The following is a 27,781-nucleotide window of genomic DNA, read 5'->3' as shown; positions in this document are numbered from 1 at the left end:
CATTTTAAACCTGAGATGTATTTGTATAAAAATTTATATTTAGGAAATTAGAAAGATATCGCCACCCTATGCTTGCACTCTTATGTGGGGGCAGATGGAGCTGAGCAATGGCTACTCCCATGGCATGGGATCTCCCAGCTCCGCCCTGCCCACTTCCTTCAGTGTTAACAACCTGGCTCCTGTGAACATTTATATTTCAATTCCTGATCAATAAACAGATTTTTAAAAATTCATCCATATTCCTGCATCCTGCCGCTTCAGGCCAACCGTTATTCACATTTTGAGATTTTTTTTCCTGTATATGCACATGCTTTTAATGTAGCTTGAGTCATATTGTACATACAATTATAATATATCCCCAAACTGGAGGTGAGGCATGGTGGTTCATTTTCTTCTGTGGTTTGTCACATGTATTATCGTCTTGTCTCCAGTAGGTATTTACCATAGATGTCCAATACACCATGGATTGTGAGTGTGCCCCTTCAGAGCACTGTGACATGAGCATCTTCAGGGGGTGCTATGAGTTTCAGTAGCTCTAGACTCATTTTCATATTATTTTTCAGTTTTGAGTTTCCATGAATTTGGACTGCAGCCCTGCTTAATGCAAACCTGTTGTTTTATTTGTTTTGCTGGTGATTTTCTTTTCACCTGTGACCCTGGATGGATGACTAGATTCCTTTTCTTTTCCATGGGCCAGTGGGTGGAGTTTTTCTGGTGCCTAGTTGATGGATGGAGCAGCTCTTTGTGGATCTGACTTGATGCAGGTTACTCATTTCCACTCTCAGCTGGAATGTGGCCAGGTACCCTGTGCTCCCCCTGGATGGCCAGGCCCCATTGTGGTGTGGCTTTCGTCTGCATGCATGCACCTCTGGCTCCACTCCTTCCAGGTTGCTTAGCTTCAGCTCCTGCCAGGTCACTCACACTGTGTTTCCTTCTTGGTTTTGGCACCAGTGAATTTCCTTTGTTTGTTTGTTTTATTTTGTTTTTGTTTGTTTTTTGAGACGGAGTCTCGAACTGTCGCCAAAGCTAGAGCACAGTGGCATGATCTCAGCTCACTGCAACCTCCGCTTCTTGGGTTCAAGTGATTATCCTGCCTCAGCCTCCTGAATTGCTGGGACTGCCAGTGTCCACCACCACGCCTGGCTAATTTTTGCATTTTTAGTAGAGATGGGGTTTCACTATGTTGGCCAGGCTGGTCTCGAACTCCTGACATCAAGTCATCTGCCCACCTTGGCCTCCCAAAGTGCTGTGTTTGTTTTATTTGGCACTTGGTGATATAATTTTTAAATTTGCTCATTTTTATCAGCATTTCTCTGTGTTTGAAGTAGAAAGGGGGATTTTCCATGTCAGCTCCTCCCTTATTAACCAAAACTATATGTTGCTTTTATATATGGATTTTTGTTGTTTTTGTTCAGGATCATAACACTTTTCTATGTCATTAAAAGATCTTTTTCAATGTCAGAGGCCGTATATTCCATTATATGAATCTCCTGTGATTCCTTAAGGTAGTTACCTAATTTTCAGACAGTTTGGTAATTATTTTGGGCACCGTGGTCTATTTCCTTCAGGACACGTCCTAGAAGTGATGCATTTACAATAAGCACAAATGTGTGTAAGTATCCCAATGCCTTCTGTTGAATTGTGGCAGGCGTAGTTTGTGGCAGAGAGATCTGGGCAACTGTGTGGCTCGGTTCTTATTTACATAGAGGCACACTAGGGGAAATTCCATTCATTTGCCTACAAATTAATCCATAAAACAGGTCTGTAAACACATTAAAATCAATAAAATGTATACATGGTCCAAAGTCTGTTGTTCAGAAGCCAATGACCAGGCCCAACCAGTTCCTTCCAGAGAACAATTAAGGACGTGGCCATTAATTCCCAGCTGACACCCATTAAGTGATTTTCTCTTATATCCTCGTTCATAGGCTGATTACCTCTCCCATCATGCCATCCCAGGTGGTGTCATCGTTTAAATGTTTGCCCCTTCTGAAGCTCCATGTTGAAACTTAATCCCCAATGTGGCAATGTTGAGAGGTGATTGAAGAGGTGACCTTATACCTCATGACCCAGTAGAAAGGTCTTAAAGAGTCTTGATTGGGTCATGAGGGTTCTGCCCTCGTGAATGGACTAATCCATTCATGGATGAATGGATGAAAGGGTTATCACTGGAGTGGGACCAGTGTTTTATAAGGAGCAGAAGAGAGACCGGAACTAGCATGTTAGAGTGCTCAGTCCCCTCACCATGCGATGCCCTGTGCCACCTTGGGGCCCTGTGGAGAGTCTCTGTATTAGGCCATTCTTGCATTGCTATAAAGAAATACCTGAGGCTGGGTAATTGATAAAGAAAAGTGATTGAATTGGCTCACAGTTCCGCAGCTGTACAGGGAGCATGGTGCTGGCATCTGCTCAGCTTCTGAGGAGGCCCCAGGAGGCTTTTACTCATGGTGAAGATGAAGCAAGAGCAGGCACTTCACATGGCAAGAGCAAGAGCAAGAGAGGGGGGAGGAGCCACACACTTCTACACAGCCGCATCTTGTGAGAATTCACTCACCACCAAGAGGACAGCTCCAGGGGGATGGTGCGAAACCATTCATGAGAAATCCACCCCCGTGATCCAATCATGTCCCACCAGGTCCCACCTGCAACACTGGAGATTACAATTCTACATGAGATTTGGGAGGGGCGGGGGGACAAATATCCAAACTATATCTGTCTTCATCAGCAGGAAGGTCCTCACCAGATGTGGCCCCTTGATCTGGGGACCTAGCCTCCATAACTATAAGAATAAATCCCTTTTCGTTATAAATTCCCCAGTTTCTGATATTGTTATAAGCAGTAGAAAACAGACTAGGCCGGGCGCGGTGGCTCACGCCTGTAATCCCAGCACTTTGGGAGGCCGAGGCGGGCGGATCACAAGGTCAGGAGATCGAGACCATGGTGAAACCCCGTCTCTACTAAAAATAGAAAAAATTAGCCGGGCGCAGTGGCGGGCGCCTGTAGTCCCAGCTACTCGGGAGGCTGAGGCAGGAGAATGGCGTGAACCCGGGAGGCGGAGCTTGCAGTGAGCCGAGATTGCGCCACTGCACTCCAGCCTGGGCGACAGAGCGAGACTCCATCTCAAAAAAAAAAAAAAAAAAAAAAAAAAGAAAACAGACTAAAACGGGGGCCAGTACATCAGATGTAGGGAAAATTCAACACATGGCTTTCTACCCTAACTTTTTACTCAAACAGGGATTAGATGACAATAGCAGAATGGCTATGATCTTTCAGAATCTTCTAAATTTTATACAGTGAGCTTTTGATACTTTTATTAATAAAAAAAATGTGTGTGTGTGTATATGTGTGTGTGTGTGTGTGTATGTGTGTGTGTGTATATATATATATAATTGGTTAGTTTCTATTGAATCCAGATATAGTTAGGGATTTAGAATGTCAAAGCTGAGGCTGGATTTGGTGGTTCACGCCTGTAATCTCCTCACTTTGGGAGGCCGAGGCAGGCGGATCACCTGAGGTCAGGACTTCCAGACCACCCTGGCCAACACGGTGAAACCCCTTCTCTACTAAAAATACAAAAATTAGCCAGGTGTGGTGGCACATGCCTGTAATGCCAGCTACTCAGGAGGCTGAGGCAGGAGAATTGCTTGAACCTGGGAGGCAGCAGTTGCAGTGAGCTGAGATCTCGCTACTTCAGCCTGGGTGACAGAGCAAGACTCCGTCTCAAAAAAAGCAAACAAACAAAAAAAGAATGTCGAAGCTGAAAGACCCTTAAAGATAGGGGCATCCAGGAAGAGGAAATACTTTGTCATTGATCACATAGCAAGGTAGGACCTGAGACCACAGCTCCATTCATCCAAGAAGTCCACTCAGGAAGACAGAAGCCACTTTGAAGGTTTCAGACAGAGGGGATTAATGCAGGGAATGGTGACACAAGCATGGAAAAGGCTAAAAAGCCAACCAGAAGGTGGTGAGGTGTTTAGCACCCACAGGAATCCATCTCCACCCCTGGGCTAGTGTTAGCAGAGTGCAGGGGCCAAGGCCACCTGGACAGAAGCTGGAACCAGAATGGACCTGTCCTTGGGAGCTGGAAGATGGAGGCAGCCATTCCTGGAGCCACTGCCCTGGTGGGAGGGATGCTCTGGCTGCTCCCTTGCCCTCACCCCCTGATTCTCCTCTAGCTCCCCTTCCCATTGATTAAAGCCAGCCTGAAGGAGGATCCTGAAAATGCAGTCTGCAGGGCTCAGCCCCTCTGTCCTACAGAGCAGAGCTGGGGATGGGCAGGAAATGGACCTGAGATGCAAGGGCCCAGCCTGGCACCAGACCCAGAACCCCTGCAGGTGGAATAAAGAGCCTCAGTTGCTGGCTCCGTGGCTTTCTCTGTGACCCATAGGAGCTGTAGGGACTGAGCCATAATTTGGGATCAAGGGACCAGTAGGGGGACGTGAACCAGCCTTTGCCAGACTGGAAACGAAAAGATGGGGATCCTGCCAGGCCATGCTGCTGACCTTGACAATGCCACTGGTGTCCATCGCCCCTGCTGGGCATGGCCACTCCCTGCCTCTTCCTGCCTGCCATTGCCACCATAGCAGAGTCTAAAGAGTCTCCATGCTAACGTGATCTGGGCAAAGTTGGACAACATGCCTCCTTTCCCTGGTGGTGCATCCCATGAGAGGCATCCATGGGAGGGTTGTTGGAAGTCATACTCAGTTTTCAGCAAAATAGCACCCTCCTTTCATCTCCTCACTCTCCGCAGGACCCAGAGGTAGATTCACATAGTAGCCCACACTCTGTATGCAAAATCCCCCAGCCTTCCCTCACCGGGGCTTCATGGCTGGTCAGCTTGTTTCTCTTCCACAGTCCTTAGACCCCGCTCAGCTGGACTCTGTTAGGCCCTCACCCAGCCACCAGCTCTCTTCAAAGTCCAGCCCAGTTCAGCTGGGATGCAGTTTCCTTTGAACCAATGGGACCCAAACCAGATGGTGTACTTCCTTGTTTCATAACCAGGATACTCTCTTGCTCGCTTACCCTCTCTCTGTCTACCCTTCCCTCTCTCTCTCTAACCCTTTCTGACCATATTGCATGATCAGCCTGATCTGCTTATACAAGAAGTTTTCTGGTGGCTGTTTTCCATACTGGTTAGCACTGTGCTGGGAGTTAGAACAAGGTATAGTGTCATGAAGCTTCTTTTGTATTTTCTACTTTACAAAGTGGATCTATAAAAACTGCTTGGAGCATAACTTGGTTGGGAGGAGATACTTGCTCTCTTGGTTTCTCTACAAAGGTCCTCTGTACTTACGTTGTTTCAACATGTGTTCATAAATCAAGAGTTTGAAATACATTTTATTTTCTTCATTTGGTCATTCAGTAAATATATATTTGTGTCCAGGCTCATTGACCCCTTGCAACCATGTAAATGTGGACTAATTCCCAGGCTAGCTTAAAGCCAATATAATCCATAGGCCTGTGGTATGAGCTAGCCTCGGAACCTATCCACTGCCTGGAGCATTGGATAGGAAACACAGATTTAGAGAACTCATCTCCTGTTTGCTGCTGTCCCCCTGAGAACATGGTATCACGGGAGCCTGCCCACCCCTCGTGACTGGCTGGGCTGGGGTCATTCTGCTATGTGGACTGTGCAGGCAGATGTTTGGGCTGAGGAAGGGGGCTGGCCTATGTTTCCTTTTTTTTTTTTTTTTTTTTTTGAGACAGAGTCCGCTCTGTCACCAGGCTGGAGTGCAGTGGCGCAATCTTGGCTCACTGCAACCTCTGCCTCCCGGGTTCAAACGATTCTCCTGCCTTAGCCTCCTGAGTAGCTGGGACTACAGGTGCCTGCCACCACACCTGGCTAATGTTTTGTATCTTTCATAGAGACAGGGTTTCACCATGTTGGCCAGGACGGTCTTGATCTCTTGACCACTCGCCTCGGCCTCCCAAAGTGCTGGGATTATAGGCATGAGCCACATCGCCCAGCTTCAGTGCTTTGTTAATTATATAAATAATACCTGAACAAATGGTCATTTTTAAAATTTGAACAATGGTATGGTATGGAACTATATAAAGTACAAAGTGAGAGCCTCTCTTTTTCCATACCCCCAATCCCATGCCTCTTGCCAAATATGACCACTAGTAACAGACATTTTAATTGCACTTGCAAATATATAGATGTATACAAACATCCATATACAGGTTTTGTTTTATTATGTTTTACATAAATTTGGATCATCTTGCATGTATTATTCTGCAGCTTGTTCTTTTTCACCTTTTTGAAGAACTTTCCCTGCTAGGACATATAGGTCTACTGCATTGTTTTTGTTGTTGTTGTTTGTTTTTGGAGACGGAGTCTTGCTCTGTTGCCCAGGCTGGAGTGCAGTGGCGTGATCTCAGCTCACTGCAACCTCCGCCTCCCCGGTTCAAGCAATTGTCTGCCCCAGCCTCCTGAGTAGCTGGGATTACAGGCGCCCGCCACCATGCCCAGCTAATTTTTTTTTGTATTTTTAGTAAAGACGGGGTTTCACCATCTTGGCCAGGCTGGTCTTGAACTCCTGACCTCGTGAGCCACCCACTTCGGCCTCCCAAAGTGCTGGGATTACAGGCGTGAGCCACTGTGCCTGGCCTACTGCATTGTTTTTGTTGTTATATTTTCTTCTTTTTTTTTTTATGGTGATAAAATATACATAACATAAAATTTTCCATTCTAACCATTTTAAAGTATTCAATTCAGTGGCATGAATTATATTCACAATGTTGTATAGCCATCACCTGTGTCTACTTCCAAAACTTTTTCATTATCCCAAACAGAAACTCTGAAACCATCAAGCAATTACTCCCCATTTCCCCTCTCCCAGCCCTCAGTAACATCGGCTCTACTTTCTATCTCTATGAATTTGCCTGGTCTAGATATTTCATGTAAGCGGAATGATAAATTATTTGTCCTTTTGTGTCTGGCTTATTTCACTGGGGATGATGTCTTCAAGGTTCATCCATGTTGTAGTATGCATCAGCACACTGCATTCTTTGTAATCGCTGTAATCATTTCATTGTACGAATGTAGCACAATTTATGTAATGAACCTATATACATGTCCCATATTGAAAATTGTGGCAAATATGTCATGGTTAACAACTGTCTAAGGCTGGTGCACAGGGGGATAAAATAATTTACCAAAACAGTATTGAGTTTAGAAAGGCAGATTTATTTAGAGAAAAGGGGGAGATACATTGAAAGGGAGCAACGGGCCAGATGGCAGAAAGAAGGCTGTCTGCAAAGAGGCAGGGGCTGGAGGCAGAGGTTTCTAAGGTTGTGCTGCTTGAGCTGAATGCTTGCAGGCAGGATGCCTGGGTGCAGGTGGACTGTGAGCTGAGTGCTTGTAACAGGATGCTTGAGTGCTAGTGAGCTGTTTGTGGTTGACCCTATTTCTTAGAACATTCACTCCCCACTACTGTTGTTTCTGTGTCTGCTAGTGAAGCCCATTTTTCAATTTTTTTTTTTTTTTTTTTTGAGTCAGAGTCTTGTTTTGTCGCCCAGGCTGGAGTGCAGTGACTCGATCTCAGCTCACTGCAACCTCCACCTCCCCGGTTCAAGTGATTCTCAAGCCTCAGCCTCCCAAGTAGCTGGGATTACAGACACCCACTACCACACCCAGCTAATTCTATTCTCTATTCTCTATGTGCAGAAGCTATATACAGAGAATCTTGGAACACAGATCTTCATGCACATGTGAAAGCACTTTCTAGGATACAAGTAAAGTAAGAGGAATTGCTGCATGAAAGAATAAATGTATTTAAAACTTTGAGGCCAGGTGCAGGGGCTCATGCCTATAATTCCAGCACGTTGGGAGGCCAAGGCAGGCAGATCACCTGAAGTCAGGAGTTCAAGACCCAGCCTGGCCAACAGTGACTGTCTCTGCTAAAAATACAAAAATTAGCTGGGCATGGTGATGGCCACCTGCAGTCCCAGCTACACGGCTGAGGCAGGAGAATCGCTTGTACCCGGGAAGCGGAGGTTGCAGTGAGCAGAGATCTTGCCATTGCACTCCAGCTTGGGCGACAAGAGCAAAACATCATCTCAAAAAAAAAAAAAATTGATACCTATTGTCATATTGCCCTCTAAAAGCAAAGTACCAATAGACCCTACCACCCACAGTTTATATAAATGCCCTACTTCAAATACCCTTACAGACTGTATTTCAATCTCTTAAAAGTCTTCCAATCTAATGATCAAAAACTATTTTCTGGGCTGGGCATGGTGGCTCATGCCTGTAATCCCAGCACTTTGGGAGTCAGGCAGGTGGATCACCTGAGGTCAGAAGTTCGAGACCAGCCTGACCAACATAGTGAAACTCCGTCTCTACTAAAAATAAAAAATTACCCATGTGTGGTGGTACGTGCTTGTAATCCCAGCTACTCAGGAGACTGAAGCAGGAGAATCGCTTGAACCTGGGAGGCAGAGGTTGCTGTGAGCCAAGATCGCGCCACTGTGCTCCAGCCTAGACAAGCGTGAAACTCCTTCTCAAAAAATAAAAATAAAAAAATAAATAAATAAAAATTGTTTTGTATTTCATCTAATTGATTTATTCTTTGGGCTTTATGTACAGTGTTTTAGTTTAACTGGACCTTCTCTTTTTGTTTGTTTTCCTTAACCTTTTATTGTGGAAAATCTCATATTATTTTAATTGTTTTTATTTTTATATTTTTAGTACAAAAAATGCAAAAATTTATTCTAAAATGCCACTGTTACACCACACATACATACACACATTTCCATATATAATTTGAGTTCTTTTAAAAACTCTTTATTTTGTGCTTTTGACCTCTTATCTATGCTTGAGCCACATGGTTTTAGATCCTGTAGATTTATCATTTGTTTTGTTATAAGATACGGCAGATAACCTGTTATCAGATTTCTCTTTATTGATTTTTTTAAAGCAATGTTGGCTTTTCTTATGCTTATTGTGTCTCCTAATGATTTAATAATTTTTAATCAGCATGTTAAGATTTTGATTGGAATTTCATCAAATTTATAGACTAATTTAGAGACAAATAATGACTTTATAGTAATGAACCCTCCCAGTCACGAATATGGTTTTGTATTAGGTTTATTTCCACAAATTTTGCTATTTTTTCTCTCATTTACAAAAGGATCTTTATTTCTCCGTGCATTTTACTATTGGTGATGGCTGGTGCTTAGGAAAGCTTTGGTTTTTATAAGTTGATCTTATATCTGGCCACTTTGCTGAATTCACATTTCAGACGTTATAATTTTTTTCATGTTGATTATTCTGGATTTCCTGGTTGGCAGACATGTCATCTGCAACTGGTTTTCTGTTTTCAGGTTAATGCAGAATCAAGTAAAACCTGGCTGAAGGGGAAATTCACTGAACTCAGATTACTACTTGACGAAGAGGAAGCTCTGGCCAAGAAATTCATTGATAAAAACACGCAGCTTGCCCTCCAGGTGTACGGGGAACAAGCTGACTCTTGCAGAGAGCAACTTGACGTCGTGAACGATCTCTCCAACAGGGTCTGGAGTATCAGCCAGGAGCCTGATCCTGTCCAGAGGCTTCAGGTAATGCTGGGGTCACTGGTCTTACAGCGGCCACCTGCCACCCACACTTCATCTCAGGTATTGTGGCATTGAGCACAGTATTGACACACTAAGCAAGTACACGGAATACTGTCTTGTCACCATGTAGACTGTCTTGCCCCCACACAAGCGGTCAAGAGAATATACATTGTTAGGAAGAGAATACACATCTTGGGCTAATTAAATAATGTTAACAGCCACTGATTTCAAAGGCCTCTGTGTTCTGAGCACTGTGTAGCTTAGCACTAATATTCACCAGAACTCTGCAAAGTGGGCCCACCCATTTTATAAACAAAAAATTGAGGCTCATTGAAGTAACTCACCCGGTCTCACACAGCTGGTAGGTGGCAGAGCTGGTATCAGGTCTGGCTGTCTGTCTAGGTCTGTCTGACTCTAAACCCACAAGGCACTTTGGCCCTCTGCCTATATAATCTTTTTTTTTTTTTTTTTTTTTTTTTTTTTTTTTTTTTTTTTGAGATGGAGTTTCTCTCTTGGTGCCCAGGCCAGAGTGTAATGGTGCGGTCTCAGCTCACCACAACCTCCGCCTCCTGCGTTCAAGCAATTTTCCTCGCTAGCCTCCCGAGTAGCTGGGATTACAGGTGTGTGCCACCATGCCTGGCTAATTTTGTATTTTTAGTAGAGACGGGGTTTCACCATGTTGGTCAGGCTGGTCTTGAATTCCTGACCTCAGGTGATCTGCCCGCCTCGGCCTCTCAAAGTGCTGGGATTACAGGCGTGAGCCACTGCGACCGGCCTGCCTGTGTAATCTTAAATTGAGACACCCCTCCTGAAAAGGCAGGTGTCCTTGCAGTTACTGAGCACATTTCAAAAGCTGAGTCACAGCTGGCTCAATGGTACTCCTTGGCCACAGGGCTTTGTGGAGGAAGAGTCTAAGAAATAGCCCCTGTGGCAGATCACTTGAGGCCAGAAGTTTGAGAGCAGCCTGACCAACATGACAAAACCCCCCTCTACTAAAAATACAAAAATTAGCTGGGTGTGGTGGCGCGCACCTGTGAGGCTGAGGCGGGAGAATCACTTGAATCAGGGAGGCAAAGGTTGCAGTGAGCCGAGATTGCACCGCTGCACTCCAGCCCAGGTGAGAGTGAGACTCTCTCTCAAAGGAAAAAAAAAAAAAGAACTAGCCCCTGCTATACTCATTGCTACATTTAGGGAAAGCATGTTGTCGAGGATGGTGTTCCTGTCTTTAGGGAACCGTGGAAGAAACTCTTGTCTGGTGTCAATATCCCTGTGCAGTCACTTCTGCACTAGAATTGCTTTTCCACTAACAGAGCTCCTCCTGTTCCCTTCTTTGCCTTGGGAAGTTCAGAGCCAAATGTGCCTTGACTAACCAGACTAAGGCTTCATGGCAAACACTTTGTGTCTAATTTTCTCTTTGCTTCATTTTTTCTCGCTATAAAGAAAAACCTTGCCTTATTAGAGGACCTTTGCAAGACACTTTAAAGGCTGTGGGACAAGGCAGGGTACGACTAAAAGTGACACCGACTCTAGCCACAGATTGGTATGGGCTCTGGCTGGAAAATCAGACAGAGAAATAAGCTAGTCAACAAAAGCAGCCAAGCCAGTCCCCAGGTGGGGATTTCCACTCTTGTGTCTTTATGTGGCCTTAGTCGGTTCAGCCTGTGTGTCATCGTCTCCTGTTTCAGCCACATTCTGGATGAGGTGCTTTCCTAGGCATAATGGGTATTGTGCTTTAAGAGGGGCAAGATGCACAAAGTGATACATTTAATTGTCTTTTTTAAAATAATGGTCATTTTTAAGGCTTTGGAATACAAAGGAATCCTTCCATGGGGAAGCATGCTATTCTCACATCAGAAAACAGTTTCAGGGCTTTGTTATCTTTTTTTTTTTTCAAATTCTCTTGTGCCAAAGCTACTGATTTTAATCATTCACCATTCCCATCTTCTATGTGTTGATTCGTTTATTCATCAATACGTACTGAGCCAGGACGTTAGGAGCTCACAGTTGGGTGGGGAGACTTGCTCAGAAACAGTTATTTACAATACAGCTTAAACAATTTTGTAAATATGAAGCCAGCAAAATTATGTCCAAGAAATGTCTGACACTCTCTAGCTGGCAGAAGGATGCAGTCTGGGAAGACTTCTAGGAAGAGGTGATGGTAGGGCTGCGTGCTGGACAATGAGTAGGAGCACACTGTATATAGAGAGGATGGAGAGAGGACAGGCAGGAACAGTGTACATGTGAGAGCTTGACAGGCTGGGGAACCAGTTGAGGTGCAGCCTGGCTTGAGGAGGGGTGGGTGGATTGAGAGACACAGCTGGATCCATAGGCCATAGTTAGTTCATGAAGGCCTGATGTGCCATAGAGTTCAGACTTTGTCCTGTAATGAGATAGAGACGGGAATGTTTGTTTGTTTGTTTTGAGACAGGGTCTTACTCTGTTGCCCAGTGGCTCAATCTCAGCTCACTGCAACATTTGCCTCCCAGGTTCAAGGGATTCTCCTGCCTCTGCCCCTTGAAGAGCTGGGACTATAGGCACGTACCACCATGCCCGGCTAATTTTTGTATTATTAATAGAGATGTTGGCCAGGCTGGTCTCAAACTCTTGACCTCAAGTGATCCACCCACCTTGGCCTCCCAAAGTGCTGGGTTTACAGGCGTGAGCCACCCACGCCCAACCCAGGGGAGTGTTTTACACTGAGGGATGAAAGCGTTCACATGGTCAGATTAGTGCTTTAGAAAAGTCACTTTAGAGACAGAGTGGAAGATGGACAGGGGAGGCCAGGATGGGAGACTGGAAGGAAACTTGGGAGGAGGCCACAATGTCCAGGAGAGAGATGGTGGCCTGGACCAAGACAGGGGCAGTGGGGATGGGGAGAAACAGGCAGGTCAAGAGATGCCACAGGAATGGAGATTGGAATTGGAGAATGAGTAGGGGGAATCCTGAGATGATGCCTGGGTTTCTGGCCTGAGAGATGAAGGGCTGGGGTTTCTGTTCTCTGAGTCTGCAAGGGCAAAATGTAGCTGTGCTCGGTTTGATGTATTTATTTATTCCGTCATACATGTATGTTTTGAGAACCTGTGTGTCAGGCCTGGTGCTAGCCACTGGAGTTTGAGGTTACCAGGTGGTGCCATGTGTCCTCTATCGACCCCTCATCCTCCTCATCTGCCCTCTGAGCCCCCTCTCACCTCCTTGGAGCTGCTCCCTGCCCACCCTGGACTTCCTGCTAGTGCTCAGTCTCCCCTGGCCAGCTCCATTCCAGCTCTCTGGGTGTGATGTTAGGCCTGGTTCCCCACCAAAATGAGGCTGGACTCTAGACTCCTGGCCTCCTAGGCTGAATGGGGCTTGGAGGCCATCTCACAGCCTCCTCCCAATGTACAGGATGCTGCCAGGTGGGGCCTGCCCCTGCCCAACAGCTGAGTGCTAGGCCACCCTCCCTCCCTCCTGAGGCCCCCATCTGTCCACCCCTTCTCGGATGGGCAGCACTGCCGCTGCCAGCCAAGCCTGATCACCTGAGGCAGTCAGCTTCCTTCCAACTCCTGGCCAGGACAGACCTTCAGAAAGTACAGCCATGGTTCTTACCTGCAAACATGAGAATCCACTGGAACTGTTTTAAGCAAGAAAGGAGTTTATGGAAGAGTATGAGGTAGCCCATAGGATCTCCAGGAGGGTCAGAGAGTCGGGATGGAAGATGGGCAGCAGGAATGAAGTCCAGGGGTTGTTGCCAGTATAGGCCCCACGGCACCTCTGCTGGGCAAGACATCACCACTCACACCACTGACCAGAACCCCTACCACTGCTGTCCCTGAGCGCCTCATGCCACCATCACAACCTTCACCCTCATTTCCAAATCCACGCTTTGGCTTGGAGGCGTCTGGTCACACTCCTGCAGCACAGGTGCAAAGGCAGCTGGGGGGGCGGTTTCTAGCTTCTCCTTAGTGAAGACACACACCACAGGAAGGTATTGAAGAGGGGCTGTCCAGACCCAAAACAGGACACATGTCCCTTGCAGTGGCCACACCCCCTCAGTCAGCACTGCATCTGAACCTTGCTGGTCTTTGGCGTCATTCTTAGAACATGGTTTCCTGCTCCACCTTTGAATAAGCTCCAGGGGCTCCTTCCCCAGGGAGACTGACCTCTCACTCTTTTTGTACCCGAGGCAGACCCGTGGTGCAGTGTGTGTGAGGCTGAAGCCTCTCTGGGAAGGGCCCCATGTCAGCCTGACCCTGCCCTCTGCCCACATAGCTGGCACAGAGTAGGCCTCAATGAACACGGAAAGAAGGAAGGAAAGGAGGGAGGGAGGGAGAGGGAGGACTCCCCAGTGCCAGCCCTGAGAAACCACACCTCCGCATGGCTCCCACCTCAGGGATGCTGTGTGGTTTCTCCAGGGCTCTGCTCCTGGGGGCATGGCCTGGGCTGACCATAGGTGCCAGGCCAAGGTGGAGCCTGGGCATGGTGTTGTGGGTTTGTTCCTGGGTGCAGCACAGGAGGCTGGGATGCTGCCTGCATCTCCCAGAGCCACCCTCACCCCCGTGTGCCCACACAGGCATACACAGCCACCGAGCAGGAGATGCAGCGGCAGATGAGCCTTGGGGAGCTGTGCCACCCTGTACCCCTCTCCTTTGAGCCCGTCAAGAGCTTCTTTAAGGGCCTCGTGGAAGCCGTGCAGAGTACATTACAGACGCCATTGGACATTCGCCTTAAGGAAAGTAAGTCGCCGAGTGACCAACTTTGTGTCCTTAACTCCCCTAGTGCCCTTTAGCCCAGAGGCAAATGCAAAGATCATCTCCCTACATCCTGTCTCTCCCACACTGAGGCCCTTGGCTGGGCGGTCAGGGGCTCCTGGGCCTGGTGCCCAACCCACCCTCACCACTTCACCTCCAACCCTTCCTGAGACCGAGACCTGCCCTTCTCCAGTCACACTGCCCTACTTCTGCCCCTCAGATCGCTCCTGGGAGCCTGCCACATCTCAGCCTTGCTCTGGGCTCCCAGCTGGAATGACCAACTCTTCCTCCTCCTCTTCCTCTGCCTGGGGCCAAGGCCTGGCATCCCTTCAAGGCAGACTGGCACAGCTGCGCCCACCTGGGAAGCCCTTTCCTGCCAGCCCAGCCCTGACTCACTCCCTCCTTTGGCCATCTCCCCTCTCCCTTCCTGCTCCAGGGCCTTCCCATGTCCTGCTGGAGGGTGCTCATGAAGTGGACACATGAACCCCTCCTTGCTCCTTGTAAGCATGTGAAGGGCAGGAACCAGCTTTAGGTCCAACTCGGAGGTCCCCGCAGGGCCTGGCACAAACCATGTGCTCAAAAATATCTGTTCTTTGATTCATTTATGCGTTCATTCATTCATTTTTTTTTTTTTTTTTTTTTGAGACGGAGTCTCGCTCTGTCGCCCAGGCTGGAGTGCAGTGGCGCAATCTCGGCTCACTGCAAGCTCCGCCTCCCGGGTTCACGCCATTCTCCTACCTCAGCCTCCCCAGTAGCTGGGACTACAGGCGCCCGCCACTGCACCCGGCTAATTTTTTTTTCTATTTTTTAGTAGAGACGGGGTTTCACCATGGTCTCGATCTCCTGACCTTGTGATCCGCCCGCCTCGGCCTCCCAAAGTGCTGGGATTACAGGCGTGAGCCACCGCGCCCGGCCTCATTCATTCTTTCATTCATTCATTCACCTCTGCTGTCATGATTCATTCAGAACATTTATCAAGCCCCTCTTATGTGCCAGGCATAGCAGGGCACAAAACAAAGCTCCTTGTCATCTTTTGGTGCTCACAGTCTTTGTAGGGGAAGACAGACAGTACACAAACATGTCAGGTGACAAGAACTGCTATAAAGAATAATAAAGACTGGGTGTGGTGGCTCACGCCTGTAATCCCAGCACTTTGGGAGGCCGAGGTGGGTGGATCATGAGATCAGGAGTTCAAGACCAGCCTGGCCAACAAGGTGAAACCCCATCTCTACTACAAATACAAAAATTAGCCAGGCGTGGTGGCATGCACCTGTAATCCCAGCTACTCCGGAAGCTGAGGCAGGAGAACTGCTTGAACCTGGGAGGCAGAGGTTGCAGAGAGCTGAGATCATGCCACTGCAAATCAACCTGGGTGACAGAGCAAGACTCTGTCTCGAAAATAATAATAATAATAATAAACCAGGGCAGGATGCAAGACAGGAAAGTGACAAGGAGGAGGAGCTGTTTTATATAAGCAGTTGGGAAGGCCTCTGAGAAGGGGACACTCAAAGTGGCCCAAAGGAAGCGTTCGTTCTGCAGGTTCTGTGGCTCTGAAGGGCCACAGAGCAGTGGTCATAGGCACGGCCTCTGGAGCTCGGCCTCCTGGGTTCCTATCCCAGGTTTATCACATGGAACCCTAATGAACCCTGCCATCTTAGACACGGCACCTCCCTTTTCCATGCCTCTGTTTCTGCATCTGTAAAGTGGAGACCATAATGCAGTCACCTCTCCTGGGCCACTGTGAGGATTAAATGAGCTCTTACACATGTAGCGCTCAGGCGTAATAAGCACCATGTACGTCTTGGCGATTGTGATTGCTGCTGCTGTTACATGTGGGGGAGGCATTCTAGACAGAGGGAAAAGCAAGGGTGGAGGTCCTGAGGCATGATGGGAGTGAGCTGGCCATATCGAAAGAGCAGCAATGGAGACAATGGGGACAACGGGAGCGGACGTGGGGTCACAGGGGAGAGAGGAAAGAGATCAGAATCCAAGGATTTTGACGTGGGCAACTCGCAGAAGGAAACTGTCATTTTCTGAAGTGAGAAAGAGCATTTAAGACTGGAGGGAATGTAGTATTTGAACCTGTGAGATTTGAGAAGTTGGACTCCCATGTGGTGGTATCGCCTAGGCAGTAGGACCTATGATTCTAGAGTTCGGGGGAGAGGGGAGAGGCTTTTGCCTTGATGAAGGAACAACTTCAGCCAAATTAAATTTAAAGGAGTTTAAATGAGCAATGAACGATTCATGTATCCAGCTGCCTTCTGAGCCACAGTGCGCTCAGACTCCAGCACAGCCACGTGGTGGAAGATTTAGGGACAGAAAAAGGAAAGCGAGGTACAGAAAACAGAAGTGAGGTACAGAAACAGCTGGATTGTTTACAGCTCGGCGTTCGCCTAATTTGAACATAATTTGAACAGTTGGCTACATCTGATTGGCCAAAACTTGGTGAGTGGCACAAGTGCAGGCTATGGTCTGTTTACACCTCCACTTGTTATTGTTCACGATGTACAGAAAAATCTTCAGGCCAACTTAAAAGATGTAGTAAGGAGGAACTTTAGGCAAAACTTGATTTAAACAGCCTGCAGGTGGGCTTCCCCGCTGTCTACAGGCCCCTGTGATGAGCGCTGGGAGTGATGGGGGCAGAAGGCACTTCTGGGGAGGTGCTGAGTGAGCTCCAGCCCCAACAGCTGAGAAGGAGGCAACCTGGACAAGGGGGGAAGGGTGTGGGGGGTGCTGTCCAGGCAGAGGGCACAGCAAGTGCCAAGGGCCCTGGGTGCCTCTGCTGTGCCTGCTTGTTGGGATAGCCTCCCCTCTTCCCTTCTTTCTGAGCACTCAGACCTTCCTGAGGACTCAGCTCTACTTTCTTGTTTTCCATCTTTACCCTGGAATTTGCACGTGTTCCCTGAGTCGCCGCCCATCCTTGAGTGCTGGATCCAGTAGTTGTTCACTTCTCAGCAACTCCTCCTGTTTAGGGCTCTCCCACACCAGCCGCCTCATCCTGGGGTTTTCCTGTCCCTGTAAATTTACATAAATCCCTTAAATCTGTGTGGCTCTTGGGTGAGATTATGCAAATGTCCAGTTGTGTGGTATTTTTAGCATGTCTGCTTGCAAGAGCTCCAGGCGCTCATTTCTCATCAATTCCTTACAGGCATGAACTGCCGGCTCTTGGACCCTTCTAGCACCAAGCCAGGTACCTTGTTGAAAACCAGCCCCTCACCAGAGCGATCACTCTTCCTAAAATGTAAGACCCCCGGGAGTGGGGATAGGGTGGAGATGGTGGAGATAGTGGGATGTTGGGTGGAGAAGGATCATGGAAATGGAGGTCCCTCTTTTTTTCTCATTAGAACTTGTTTTTTTTTAAGAATTTGTTTTTTTAAAAAATGTTTATTATTAAAGACAAGTAAAATAATACATGTTCATTGTAGAAAAATGAGAAAAGAAAAAATTACTCATAATCCCTCTTCTGTGAATAACTGCTGTTATTATTTGTCCTTTTAGCTTTCTTTAGCACATATAATATGCATATAATGATATATTTAAAATATCTTTTTATTTTACAAACATGGTGTCATACTATACATTCTGTTTTGTCATCTGCTTTCATTTACTAATATATTATGAACATTTTTATTCTCTTAAAAAATTGTACAGGTAGGGCCAGGCCTGGTGGCTCACACCTGTAATCCCAGCACTTTGGGAGGCCAAGGCAGGCAGATCGCTTGAGCCCAGAAGTTTGAGACCAGCCTGGGCAACATGAGGAAACTCTATCTCTACAAAAAATACAAAAATTAGTTGGGCATGGCGATGTGCTCCTGTAGTCCCAGCTACTCAGGAGGCTGAAGTGGGAGGATCACTTGAGCCCTGGAGGCAGAGGTTGCAGTGAGCACGCTACTGCATTCCAGCCTGGGTGGCAGAGTAAGACTCTGTCTCAATTGGAAAAAAAAAAAATTATACAGGTAATGCATGCTTATTGTAGAAAATCAGCAATACAAATATGTAAAAACAATGGCCCCTCCCGAAGAACGCTGTTAATATTTTAACATATATTCTTTCAGATATGTGTGCAGATTTTTTTAATGGGATCGTATTATAGATATTCTTTGTAATTTTTTAATTAACAGTATAGCTTGAACAATTTTTCACATTTCCCACCCTACACTGATGTGACAATTTTCTATATCAATAAATACATAACTTTGTTTTTTGAGGCAGGGTCTCACTCTGTCACCCAGGCTGGAGTGTGGTGGCACAACTATGGCTCCCTGCAGCCTCGACCTCCAGAACCCTAGTGATCCTTCCACCTCAGCCTCCCACATAGCTGGGAACACAGATGTTTGCCACCAAGCCTGGCTAACTTTTAAATTTTTTGTAGAGACGGAGGTCTCCCATGTTGCCCGTGCTAGTCTTGAACTCCTGGGCTCACGTGATCCTCCCACCTCAACCTCAAATTTTGGGATTACAGACATGAGCCACTGTGCCCAGCTAATACTATCACTGTGTGTGTGTGTGTGTGTGTGTGTGTGTGTGTGTGACAGAGTCTTACTCTGGAGTGCAGTGGTGCAGTTGAAAATAGATTTAGGAATTTAAGTACCTTTAGATTTTTAGACTTAAAGAACTTAGAAATTCTTAGACTTAGAAATAAATAAGCTTAGAAACTTAGAAGCTTAGAAAAACAACCGCCCTTAAAAACAGCATCCACCGATGACCAGATGGCCATCTCAAGCACCCGCCCGATGCCCTGTGGCTATCTCAGATACCCACCTCAAATTCCTGGAACCCAAACAGAAAAGCAAGTCCAGGAAACATCCCGCGCGGGTTCAAACTGGGTTCAAACTGACCAATCAGAGTGAAACGCTTTAGCCTGATCCAATCCCCTTGCGCCTCAAGCTTTGTAAACATCTTTGTAGTTCTTGACTATAAAAACTGTGTGTAACAAGCATTCGGGGTCCTGTGGCCAACCTCGGACATAGGACCCTAGCGCGCTAGTAATAAATCTCTCCGCTGTGACTTCCGTGTCGAGTGGTCTCGCGCGGCGACCCCTGCCCAGGAAGGAATCTAAAAACTAGGTTCCTACACAGTTATGGCTCACTGCAGCCTCGACCTCTTGGGCTCAAGTGATTTTCCCACCTCAGCCTCCCTCATAGCTGGGACAATAAGCATGTGCCACCATGCCCAGCTAATTTTTTATTTTTATCATTATTTTTAGAGGTTGCATGACCATTGCATTGAATGGATGTGTCATATTTAGCCAATCTCATAATGTTGGATGTTTACATTTTCATTTCTAAAACAATGCTGTAATAAACATCCATTCTTGTACACATTTGTTGAATTAATGAATGAGAGAATGAACACACCATACCTCATTTTTAGATTTTTTTTTAGGAGTAATTTCTCAAAGTGGAATTACTGGGTGTCAACCTAAAGAAGACTCAATCTAAAGAAGGTTCAGTATCCAGTTAGCAGAGTTTATTCAAGTGCAAAGTAACCATTAGGAGACAGGGAAACCAAAGAATGCTGATCAGTGCTCCTGGTGTTGGGAGGGGGACAGTGAATATCAAAACCAAGGCACTGAGTAGATTTACATTTTCCATACAAAGGCTAACATACTGATTTAAAGGCCAGGCACGGTGGCTCACACCTGTCATCCCAGCACTTTGGGAGCCCAAGGCAGGTGGGTCACTTGATGTCAGCAGTTCGAGACCACCCTGTACAACATGGCGAAACCCTGTTTCTACTAAAAATACAAAAATTAGCTGGGCTTGGTAGCAGGTGCCTATAATCACACCTACTCAGGAGGCTGAGGCAGGAGAATCGCTTGAACCTGGAGGTGGAGGTTGCAGTGAGCTGAGATCACACCACTGCACTCCAGCCTGGGTGACAGAGTGACACTCTGTCTCAAAAATAAATAAATAAATAACATACTGACTTAAGATTTGATTCGCTGCTATTGATTACACCCTAACGGGTTAACATCCTATTGAAAACAGGTAACAATCTAAAGGGTCTCTATCTCCAACGCCATTTTGTGTAGGTTTGAATGAAGAATAGGGAGTCTGGTTAATGTATAACATCTCCACGCAAAAGTCAGGAAGTAATGGTCACGCACCAGAGAAGAAAAACAGCCACATTATGTGACTTAGTTTCCAGGGCTAAACTTTTCCCCTTGGCATAATAAATTAGGAAAGTCCTGAAATTTTATTTTCTTTTTACACTGGACATGAATTTTTCAAGTAAACTTTAGTTGAAATATAACATACGTAAAGAAAAGTGCACAAATCGCCAGGCACGGTGGCTCACGCCTGTAATCCCAGCACTTTGGGAGGCTGAGGCGGGTGGATCTCCTGAGATCAAGACCATCCTGGCCAACATGGTGAAACCCCGTCTCTACTAAAAATATAACAATTAGCTGGGCATGGTGGCATGCACTTGTAGTCCTAGCTACTCAGGAGACTGAGGCAGGAGAATCGCTTGAACCCGGGAGGCAGAGGTTGCAGTGAGCCAAGATCGCACTACTGCACTCCAGCCTGGCAACAGAGCAAGACTCCGTCTGAAAGAAGGAAAAGAAAGAAAGAGAGAGAGAGAAAGAAAGAAAGAATAAAGAAAAGTGCACAAATAAAAAATGTGCAGCTCAATGGTTTTTTAAAAAGGAAACATTTTATAACCACCTTCAGATCAAGAAATGGAAATTTCCACTCCCCAGAAGTCTTCTTCATGTGCCTTCCTGTTTACTATCCCCAAAGGGGATCCACTCTCCAGACTTCTAGGACTATAGATTAGTTTTACCTGTTTTTGAACTTTCAGTAGATCATTCAGACTATACCCTTCTGTGTTTTGCTTCTTTCACTCAACATGAGATTTATCCATTTTTGTATACTGACATATTGAGTGGCTGTTATAAATTCACGTAGTACTTCTAAGCTATCTACAGATTATTTGGGATTTTCTGTAAATAAGCACGTCACCTATGAATAATAATCTTTGATTTCTCCAATCTTTATTCTTGCCTTTCACTTCTTTTTTGTGCCTTGAGTTACTGTCTACTACATTTAGAACATTGTCGAATAGAAATGGTTATAATGAGCAGCATTTTCTCTCACCGTGGGTATACATCCAACAGAAATGCATACATATGTGAATCAAAAGACTTGCACAAGAATGTTATGTGACCGAAACACAGGTTCACTTGCTCAACACTTTGCAGAGTTCAATTAACAAGAGCGAGGTCTGGTATAAAGAAAGTGGTTTTATTCCAAAGCTTAGCTTAGGGGAAGAGGTACAGGCTCCTCCTGCCCTTAACCGTACCGCCTCGCTTTTAGGGCAGAAAGCAGAGAGTTTTAAATGGGGACTTTGTATGAATGGCATGCAGGGGAGGAGCAAGCAGATGGGGGTCTACATGACTCATTTTGGTGCCTTTTCTACCAGGTGGTTGAGCTGATGCCATTGAGGGCAGAACTAGGTTGTAATGTGGCTGTTGTCCTGAGATGCTGTCCAGGTGGAAGAGTTCTGTCGCAGGCATGCTTTAGGTTGTAAATTGACTGTTGTCTCTTAAGGCAATCTCTTGGTGGGAGAAAGTTCTGGTTCTGGACCCTCTAAGTAGGTAGATAAGTTTGCCCTGTAGGGAGTATCTGGTGAAGGGAAGGTAATGGTTATAATTACATTTCTAAAGAGCTAAGTAGAGGCAGGGCACAATGGCTCATGCCTGTAATCCCAGCACTTTGGGAGGCTGAGGCAGGCGGATCACCTGAGGTCAGGAGATCGAGACCAGCCTGGCCAACATGATGGAAACCTCGTCTCTACTAGAAATACAAAAATTAGCCAGGCATGGTGGCAGGTGCCTATAATCCCAGCTACTAGGGAGCCTGAGGCAGGAGAATCGCTTGAACCCGGGAGGCGGAGGTTACAGTGAGCCGAGATAGCACCACTGCACTCCAGCCTGGGCAACAAGAGTGAAACTCCGTCTTAAAAAATAAATAAATAAATAAATAAATAAATAAATAAATAAATAAATAAAGAGCTAAGTAGGAAGTGGGAGACAGGAGAGAAAGGGGGAAAATCTTAAAAACAACTCATTTTCTTTCTCTTAGAAAAATGCTCTATTTCGGCTGGGCACGGTGGCTCACGCCTGTAATCCCAGCACTTTGGGAGGCCGAGATGGGTGGATCACGAGGTCAGGAGATTGAGACCATCCTGGCGAACACGGTGAAACCCCGTCTCTACTAAAAATACAAAAAATTAGCTGGGCGTGGTGGTGCGCACCTGTAGTCCCAGCTACGTGGGAGGCTGAGGCAGGAGAATGGCGTGAACCCAGGAGGCGGAGCTAGCAGTGAGCCGAGATCGCGCCACTGTACTCCAGCCTGGGAGACAGAGCAAGACTCCGTCTCAAAAAAAAAAAAAAAAAAAAAAGGAAAAAAAAGAAAGAAAAATGCTCTTTTTCTTAGAAAACTACTCAGTCTCTTTCTGTTACACATTTACAGTTACAGCAACATTAGTCACAATAGGCAACACTGTAACAACCCAAATGTCCATGGAAAACTGTTTAGCATTGTTTATGAAAGCTGAACATCCACATACCCTGTGATCCAGACCAAAAAAAAAAAAAAAAACTTCATGTGTACATACATGGTGTAATGCAAAGAGAAATGTTAATAGGAGTTTAAATCACTACAAACTTTGGGGAGGATAGTTTTGCAATAGGTATCAAAGGCCTTAAAAACAATCATACCCATTGATCCAGCAATTCCTGTTTTAGGAATATATTCTACAGAAGCAATCAGAGATACAAAAATGTAATTGTATTAGTAGTTTCAAAAGGTTTTTAAACAGACTAAATATTCCAAAAAATATAGGACTAAGTTATGTGTCCAAACATCCAAATCTTAGAATCTCCACTAAAATGCTCTTGTGAAAGGCTGTTATTTGATGTGTCAAAATGCCTCACAAGTAGATCAATCAATTTTAAAAAGCAGATTACCTAACGCATGTATGGTGTGACACCAATATTAAGAAAAGCTATAAAAATTAGCTGGGCGTGGTGGCGGGCGCCTGTAGTCCCAGCTACTCGGGAGGCTGAGGCAGGAGAATGGCCTGAACCTGGGAGGCGGAGCTTGCAGTGAGCCGAAATCGCTCCACTGCACTCCAGCCTGGGCTACATGGCGAGACTCCGTTTCAAAAAAAAAAGAAAAGAAAGAAAACCTATAAAGCAGCAAGGGGAGGGGAAAGATAGGAAGTACACACACCCTAATGTTAACAGTGATAGGATTATTTTAAATTAAATTTGTATTAATTGGCAACAAATTTCACGGCACAAAATACAGACAGTATAAGGGATGTGCAGTAGAGTGATCTCTGCCTCCCCTTTCCCCAAGCCCGCGCCCCAGGGGCAGTCGCGGTTTAAAGGGGTCTTTCACTCCCTCGGGCCATTTCCGCGCTTCGCATTTTGTGCTTTGGTGGGACCCTGGGGGCGGGGCGCCGTTCTGGCCCCGCCCACCAGGTGCGTCCCTTATCTCGCCCTCTGCAGACGCGCGCACGCCCACGCTGGATCCGGACACGATGCACGCGCGCCTGCGCCTGTCGGCAGACCGGCTGACTGTGCGGTGCGGCCTGCTTGGCAGCCTGGGGCCCGTGCCCGCGCTGCGGTTCGACGCGCTCTGGCAGGTGCTGGCTCGCGACTGCTTCGCCGCCGGCCGCCACTACTGGGAGGTAGACGTGCAGGAGGCGGGCGCCGGCTGGTGGGTGGGCGCGGCGTACGCCTCCCTTCGGCGCCGCGGGGCCTCGGCCGCCGCCCGCCTGGGCTGCAACCGCCAGTCCTGGTGCCTCAAGCGCTACGACCTCGAGTACTGGGCCTTCCACGACGGTCAGCGCAGTCGCCTGCGGCCCCGCGACGACCTCGACCGGCTCGGCGTCTTCCTGGACTACGAGGCCGGCGTCCTCGCCTTCTACGACGTGACGGGCGGCATGAGCCACCTGCACACCTTCCGCGCCACCTTCCAGGAGCCGCTCTACCCGGCTCTGCGGCTCTGGGAGGGGGCCATCAGCATCCCCCGGCTGCCCTAGGGGCCAGGACCGGCGTAACAGCCTCCAGGTACGCCGCAGCTGCCCCGTCTCGCCTAATCTACCTAGATCAGCGTGGTTGCTCCCCTTACTGCCTGCTTCTTAGGGCCCACTCCCTGCCCCACCTCTCCCCGACCAATCACGCCTACAGTGCTTTGAAGGTTTCCTCACCTGGGCTAGTTTCAAACAGGCCCTAAACAAGTCTGCTGCTGCTTTCTCATCAGACCTCCGCACCCCCACCCGACCATCATTTACACTACTTTAATCCATTTCCTTCAAAGTGATACCCCCACAGGTAAGCCCTCAGCATGCTGAATACATCATCCGCAGCCTGGGAACCTTCTCCCTCGTATAACACAGGAACCTCGCACATAGTAGGCACACAGTAAATGTTTGTGAATGAATGAGAGTCATCCAGCCCTGACTCTTCTGTCTCTTGAGGTCCCTTGAATCTACCGCTTCCTCCCCACCGATTTCAGCTTGTCCACATCACAGCTCCCTCCAGAACAGCTGCAAGAGCTTCTTAGCAGTACCTGGTCTGAACCCTCTCCCAGTCCTCATCTTCCACCCTAAAACTAGAGTGATCTTCCTAAAACTTCACTTAACCTCTCAGCTATGAAGAGGCTTCCAGGAGTTACCATGAAAAAACAAACAAAAAATACAAGCGCCTCACCTTAGCATTCAAGGCTTATCTAGTCTGCCCAAAATTACTTATCCTCACCTAGCTCCTACCACTCTTCTTAGAGACTCTCCAGTCAGAAATATGCCGCATAGCTCCACCTCCACACCTCTTTGCTGCTAGCACATACATGCAGAAAAGTTTTTTCACCTGTCTCAGTCTTCCCCAGGCTTACCTGCGCCAGGAAGTCTAACCAAGGAACAAGAATCTCACTATCAGAGCCACAAATCTGGAACCCTATCTTTCCAACTAAATTGGAGGCTTTGGAAGGGCAGCTTTGTCCTATACTGTCTCCACCCTGAAAAGTTCAGAAAGCCCCTTCCCTCCCAAGCAGTGAATTAATAACCAGCAAGTTCCCATCACTGAGTCACAGGTCACCCAGCCAGATCTCATTGTACATTTGGGGAGTCTCTGAGGTCCTGAAAGAAAGCAGCTGCGTAAAGTTACCCCGTGGTGATATGGGGGGGCCAGATGTGTGCCCCGTCCACCCGCCCCCAAGCAAGCATCTGACCTGTCCCCTGGCCCAGCCCTTAGGCCCAGCTTTCAACCTGCTTATTCATTTCTCAGGGGATGCTGGGAAGGAATCAGCAGGTAACAGTTGCTAAGCAACCAAAGGGGGTAGGGTGGTGTTTCTCAACTGTCCTGGGACAAAAAGGGGAAGAGCACCCAGCTGTCTGGAACGAAGTGACAGAAATAGAGAACGGTAGGCTCTCACAGGGAGGCCAGCTCCTCTAGCAGGTAGGGGGAGGCCTCTTCCCAGGGCCTGTGTCTCTGTTCTGAAGGTTCCGCGTCCTGTTTTGTCAATTCCCTAGACGGTTCTGAAGTTATGTTCTGTTAAAGCATCTTCATAGGTGCTTGGTGGGAGGCCAAGGCCGCCGAATCCTCGTAGTTGAAACAGACTCTCAGTGCATTAGTTTGAACGATATAAAACTGACAATTTTCAATAGTTTTTGAGTTAAAAATGGCACTTTTGATATAAGACAATGTAGCAGAACACCAGGCAGACAGAACCTTGCAAATGCCTTAAATTTCTAACCAAAGACTTTAAAACTCTGGCTGGACAGAGTTTTAAAGCACTATGCTGCAGGAATCGTGAGAAAAAGGGGAAATTAATTCTACTAGGAGATGGCCCAAACTGAATTGTGACAGGCAGAAGGCATTCCTGACAGAGTAAAGATGAATACACTTGACCCTAACATCTCTGTCCATCCCTGATCAAGACCTCTTCCCAGACCCACAGCTACAGGGGCCAAGTAATAACAGCTCTTACTAGCTTATAATGCACTGTTCTAATGCTTTACAACTAATCTGATCCTTTCATCACCCCTGGGGGGTAGAAAGTTATCCCAATTCTACACATGGCAAAATGGAGACCCAGAGTCACTTGCCCAAGGTCACACAGCTGGTGGTGGAGCTGGGGTCTGGGCCCAGGCTGTGAGTTCCAGGTCTGTGCTCATGGCCACCAGGCCCTACTGCTCAGGTTGAAGGCAGCTGGTCTCTGGCCAGTGCCTAGTGCTCTGGCCCCTCTCATGGAGCTACTGCCCATGATGCTTTCCTAGTGCCCGGTTATTCTACGACACTTGAGTCTGCCTTTGGACTGCCTTCCTTGGGGTCTGAGATGAGGCCTTATGGCCCAGAGGGGAACTTGATTTAAAAGTTTGGGATTCATGTAGCAGAGACAGAGCTAGACCTTAAAGGTCACAAACTAGCTGTGTCAAGGCCCATGATAGCCAGAAAGCAGCAGTTTCAGTCCATAATCAATTGTGTGACCAGGGCGAGTCACTTTTTACTTCTCGGTGCCATCTATAAAATGGGGATAATGGCACTACCTACCAGTGCTGTGAGGCTCAAATGAGCCAAAGGTTATAAACTTGCCTTAAAAACTATAGTCCTATACAAAAATTAGCTGGGTGTGGTGGTGCGTGCCTGTAATCCCAGCTACTCAGGAGGCTGAGGCAAGAGAATTGCTTGAACCCAGGAGGCAGAGATTGCAGTGAGCTGAGAATGTGCCACTGCACTCCAGCCTGGGGGAACAGAGCAAAACTGTCTCAAAAAAACAAAAACTATAGTGCTGTATCATGCCAGGATTTATCAGCATTCCCAAGGGAGCTTGCGCTGTACCGACTGAGTGCTGAGACTACTGGTATTCCCAGCTGCCATGTGGCAGTAGCAGGAGCTACTAGAATATTCTCAGCACAGGAATGAGGCTTCCTTGGTTTCCATGTTGGTAAGGATTACTGATCACTTACCTTATTCTCTTTCAGACTTGAATCTGTAGACATTTCTTTATTGATCTGGCAAATTGCTTGCAGATATTTTTAAATGACAGCAATTTTCTAATATTTGGTTTAATAAAATGTGAATAATGTCCCTTTTAAACATGGTCTTCACTGGGAGTTCATGTTGCTTCAAGTCCCTAGCACCCAGACCCGGACGGGCCTTCACTCATAGCCTATTCCTTAGGCAGCCTTCTAGTAGTAGTCAGCTGCTCCCTGATTAACTATCTCCAGGGATGGGGCATTCACTGCTTCTGAAGATAACTCACTAAAGTTCTCACTTACGTGTAAACAACTCCCACCTGTTCCCATCCAGGATAGTATTATAGCTTGAACTCCTGGTCTCAAGCGATCCTCCTGCCTCAGCCTCCTAAGTAGTTGGGACTACAGGCTCACACCAGCATGCCTGGCTTACATACCACCTTCTAACATATTGTGTGACAGAATCACTGTGGGGTATAGGCCTTGTTTTAGTTTCTCTGTCAAAT

At 47.1% G+C, this 27,781-nt stretch overlaps 1 protein-coding gene across 3 annotated transcripts in view; it reads left to right on the top strand.

Annotated features, from left to right (window-relative positions):
* TRIM14 (tripartite motif containing 14) overlaps positions 1-27,781 on the top strand; it is a 61,549-nt gene that overhangs the window by 12,303 nt on the left and 21,465 nt on the right. For 2 of the 3 annotated variants that reach the window (XM_007968624.3, XM_007968625.3), the window contains exons 3-6: positions 9,331-9,564; positions 14,108-14,270; positions 17,434-17,526; positions 23,806-24,369. In XM_007968624.3, the coding sequence (XP_007966815.1) occupies positions 9,331-9,564; positions 14,108-14,270; positions 17,434-17,526; positions 23,806-24,341 (1,026 nt within the window). In that variant the 3' untranslated portion in view covers positions 24,342-24,369. Of the gene's footprint in view, positions 1-9,330; positions 9,565-14,107; positions 14,271-17,433; positions 17,527-23,805; positions 27,397-27,781 lie in introns of those variants that run through there. The other variant, XM_007968623.3, reaches the window with a different exon arrangement.

Source organism: Chlorocebus sabaeus, chromosome 12, assembly GCF_047675955.1.
Source record: "Chlorocebus sabaeus isolate Y175 chromosome 12, mChlSab1.0.hap1, whole genome shotgun sequence".
NCBI classification, from domain to species: domain Eukaryota; kingdom Metazoa; phylum Chordata; class Mammalia; order Primates; family Cercopithecidae; genus Chlorocebus; species Chlorocebus sabaeus.
The sequence above is the reverse complement of the archived record's forward strand: the minus strand, read 5'-3'. Positions and strand labels throughout refer to the sequence as shown.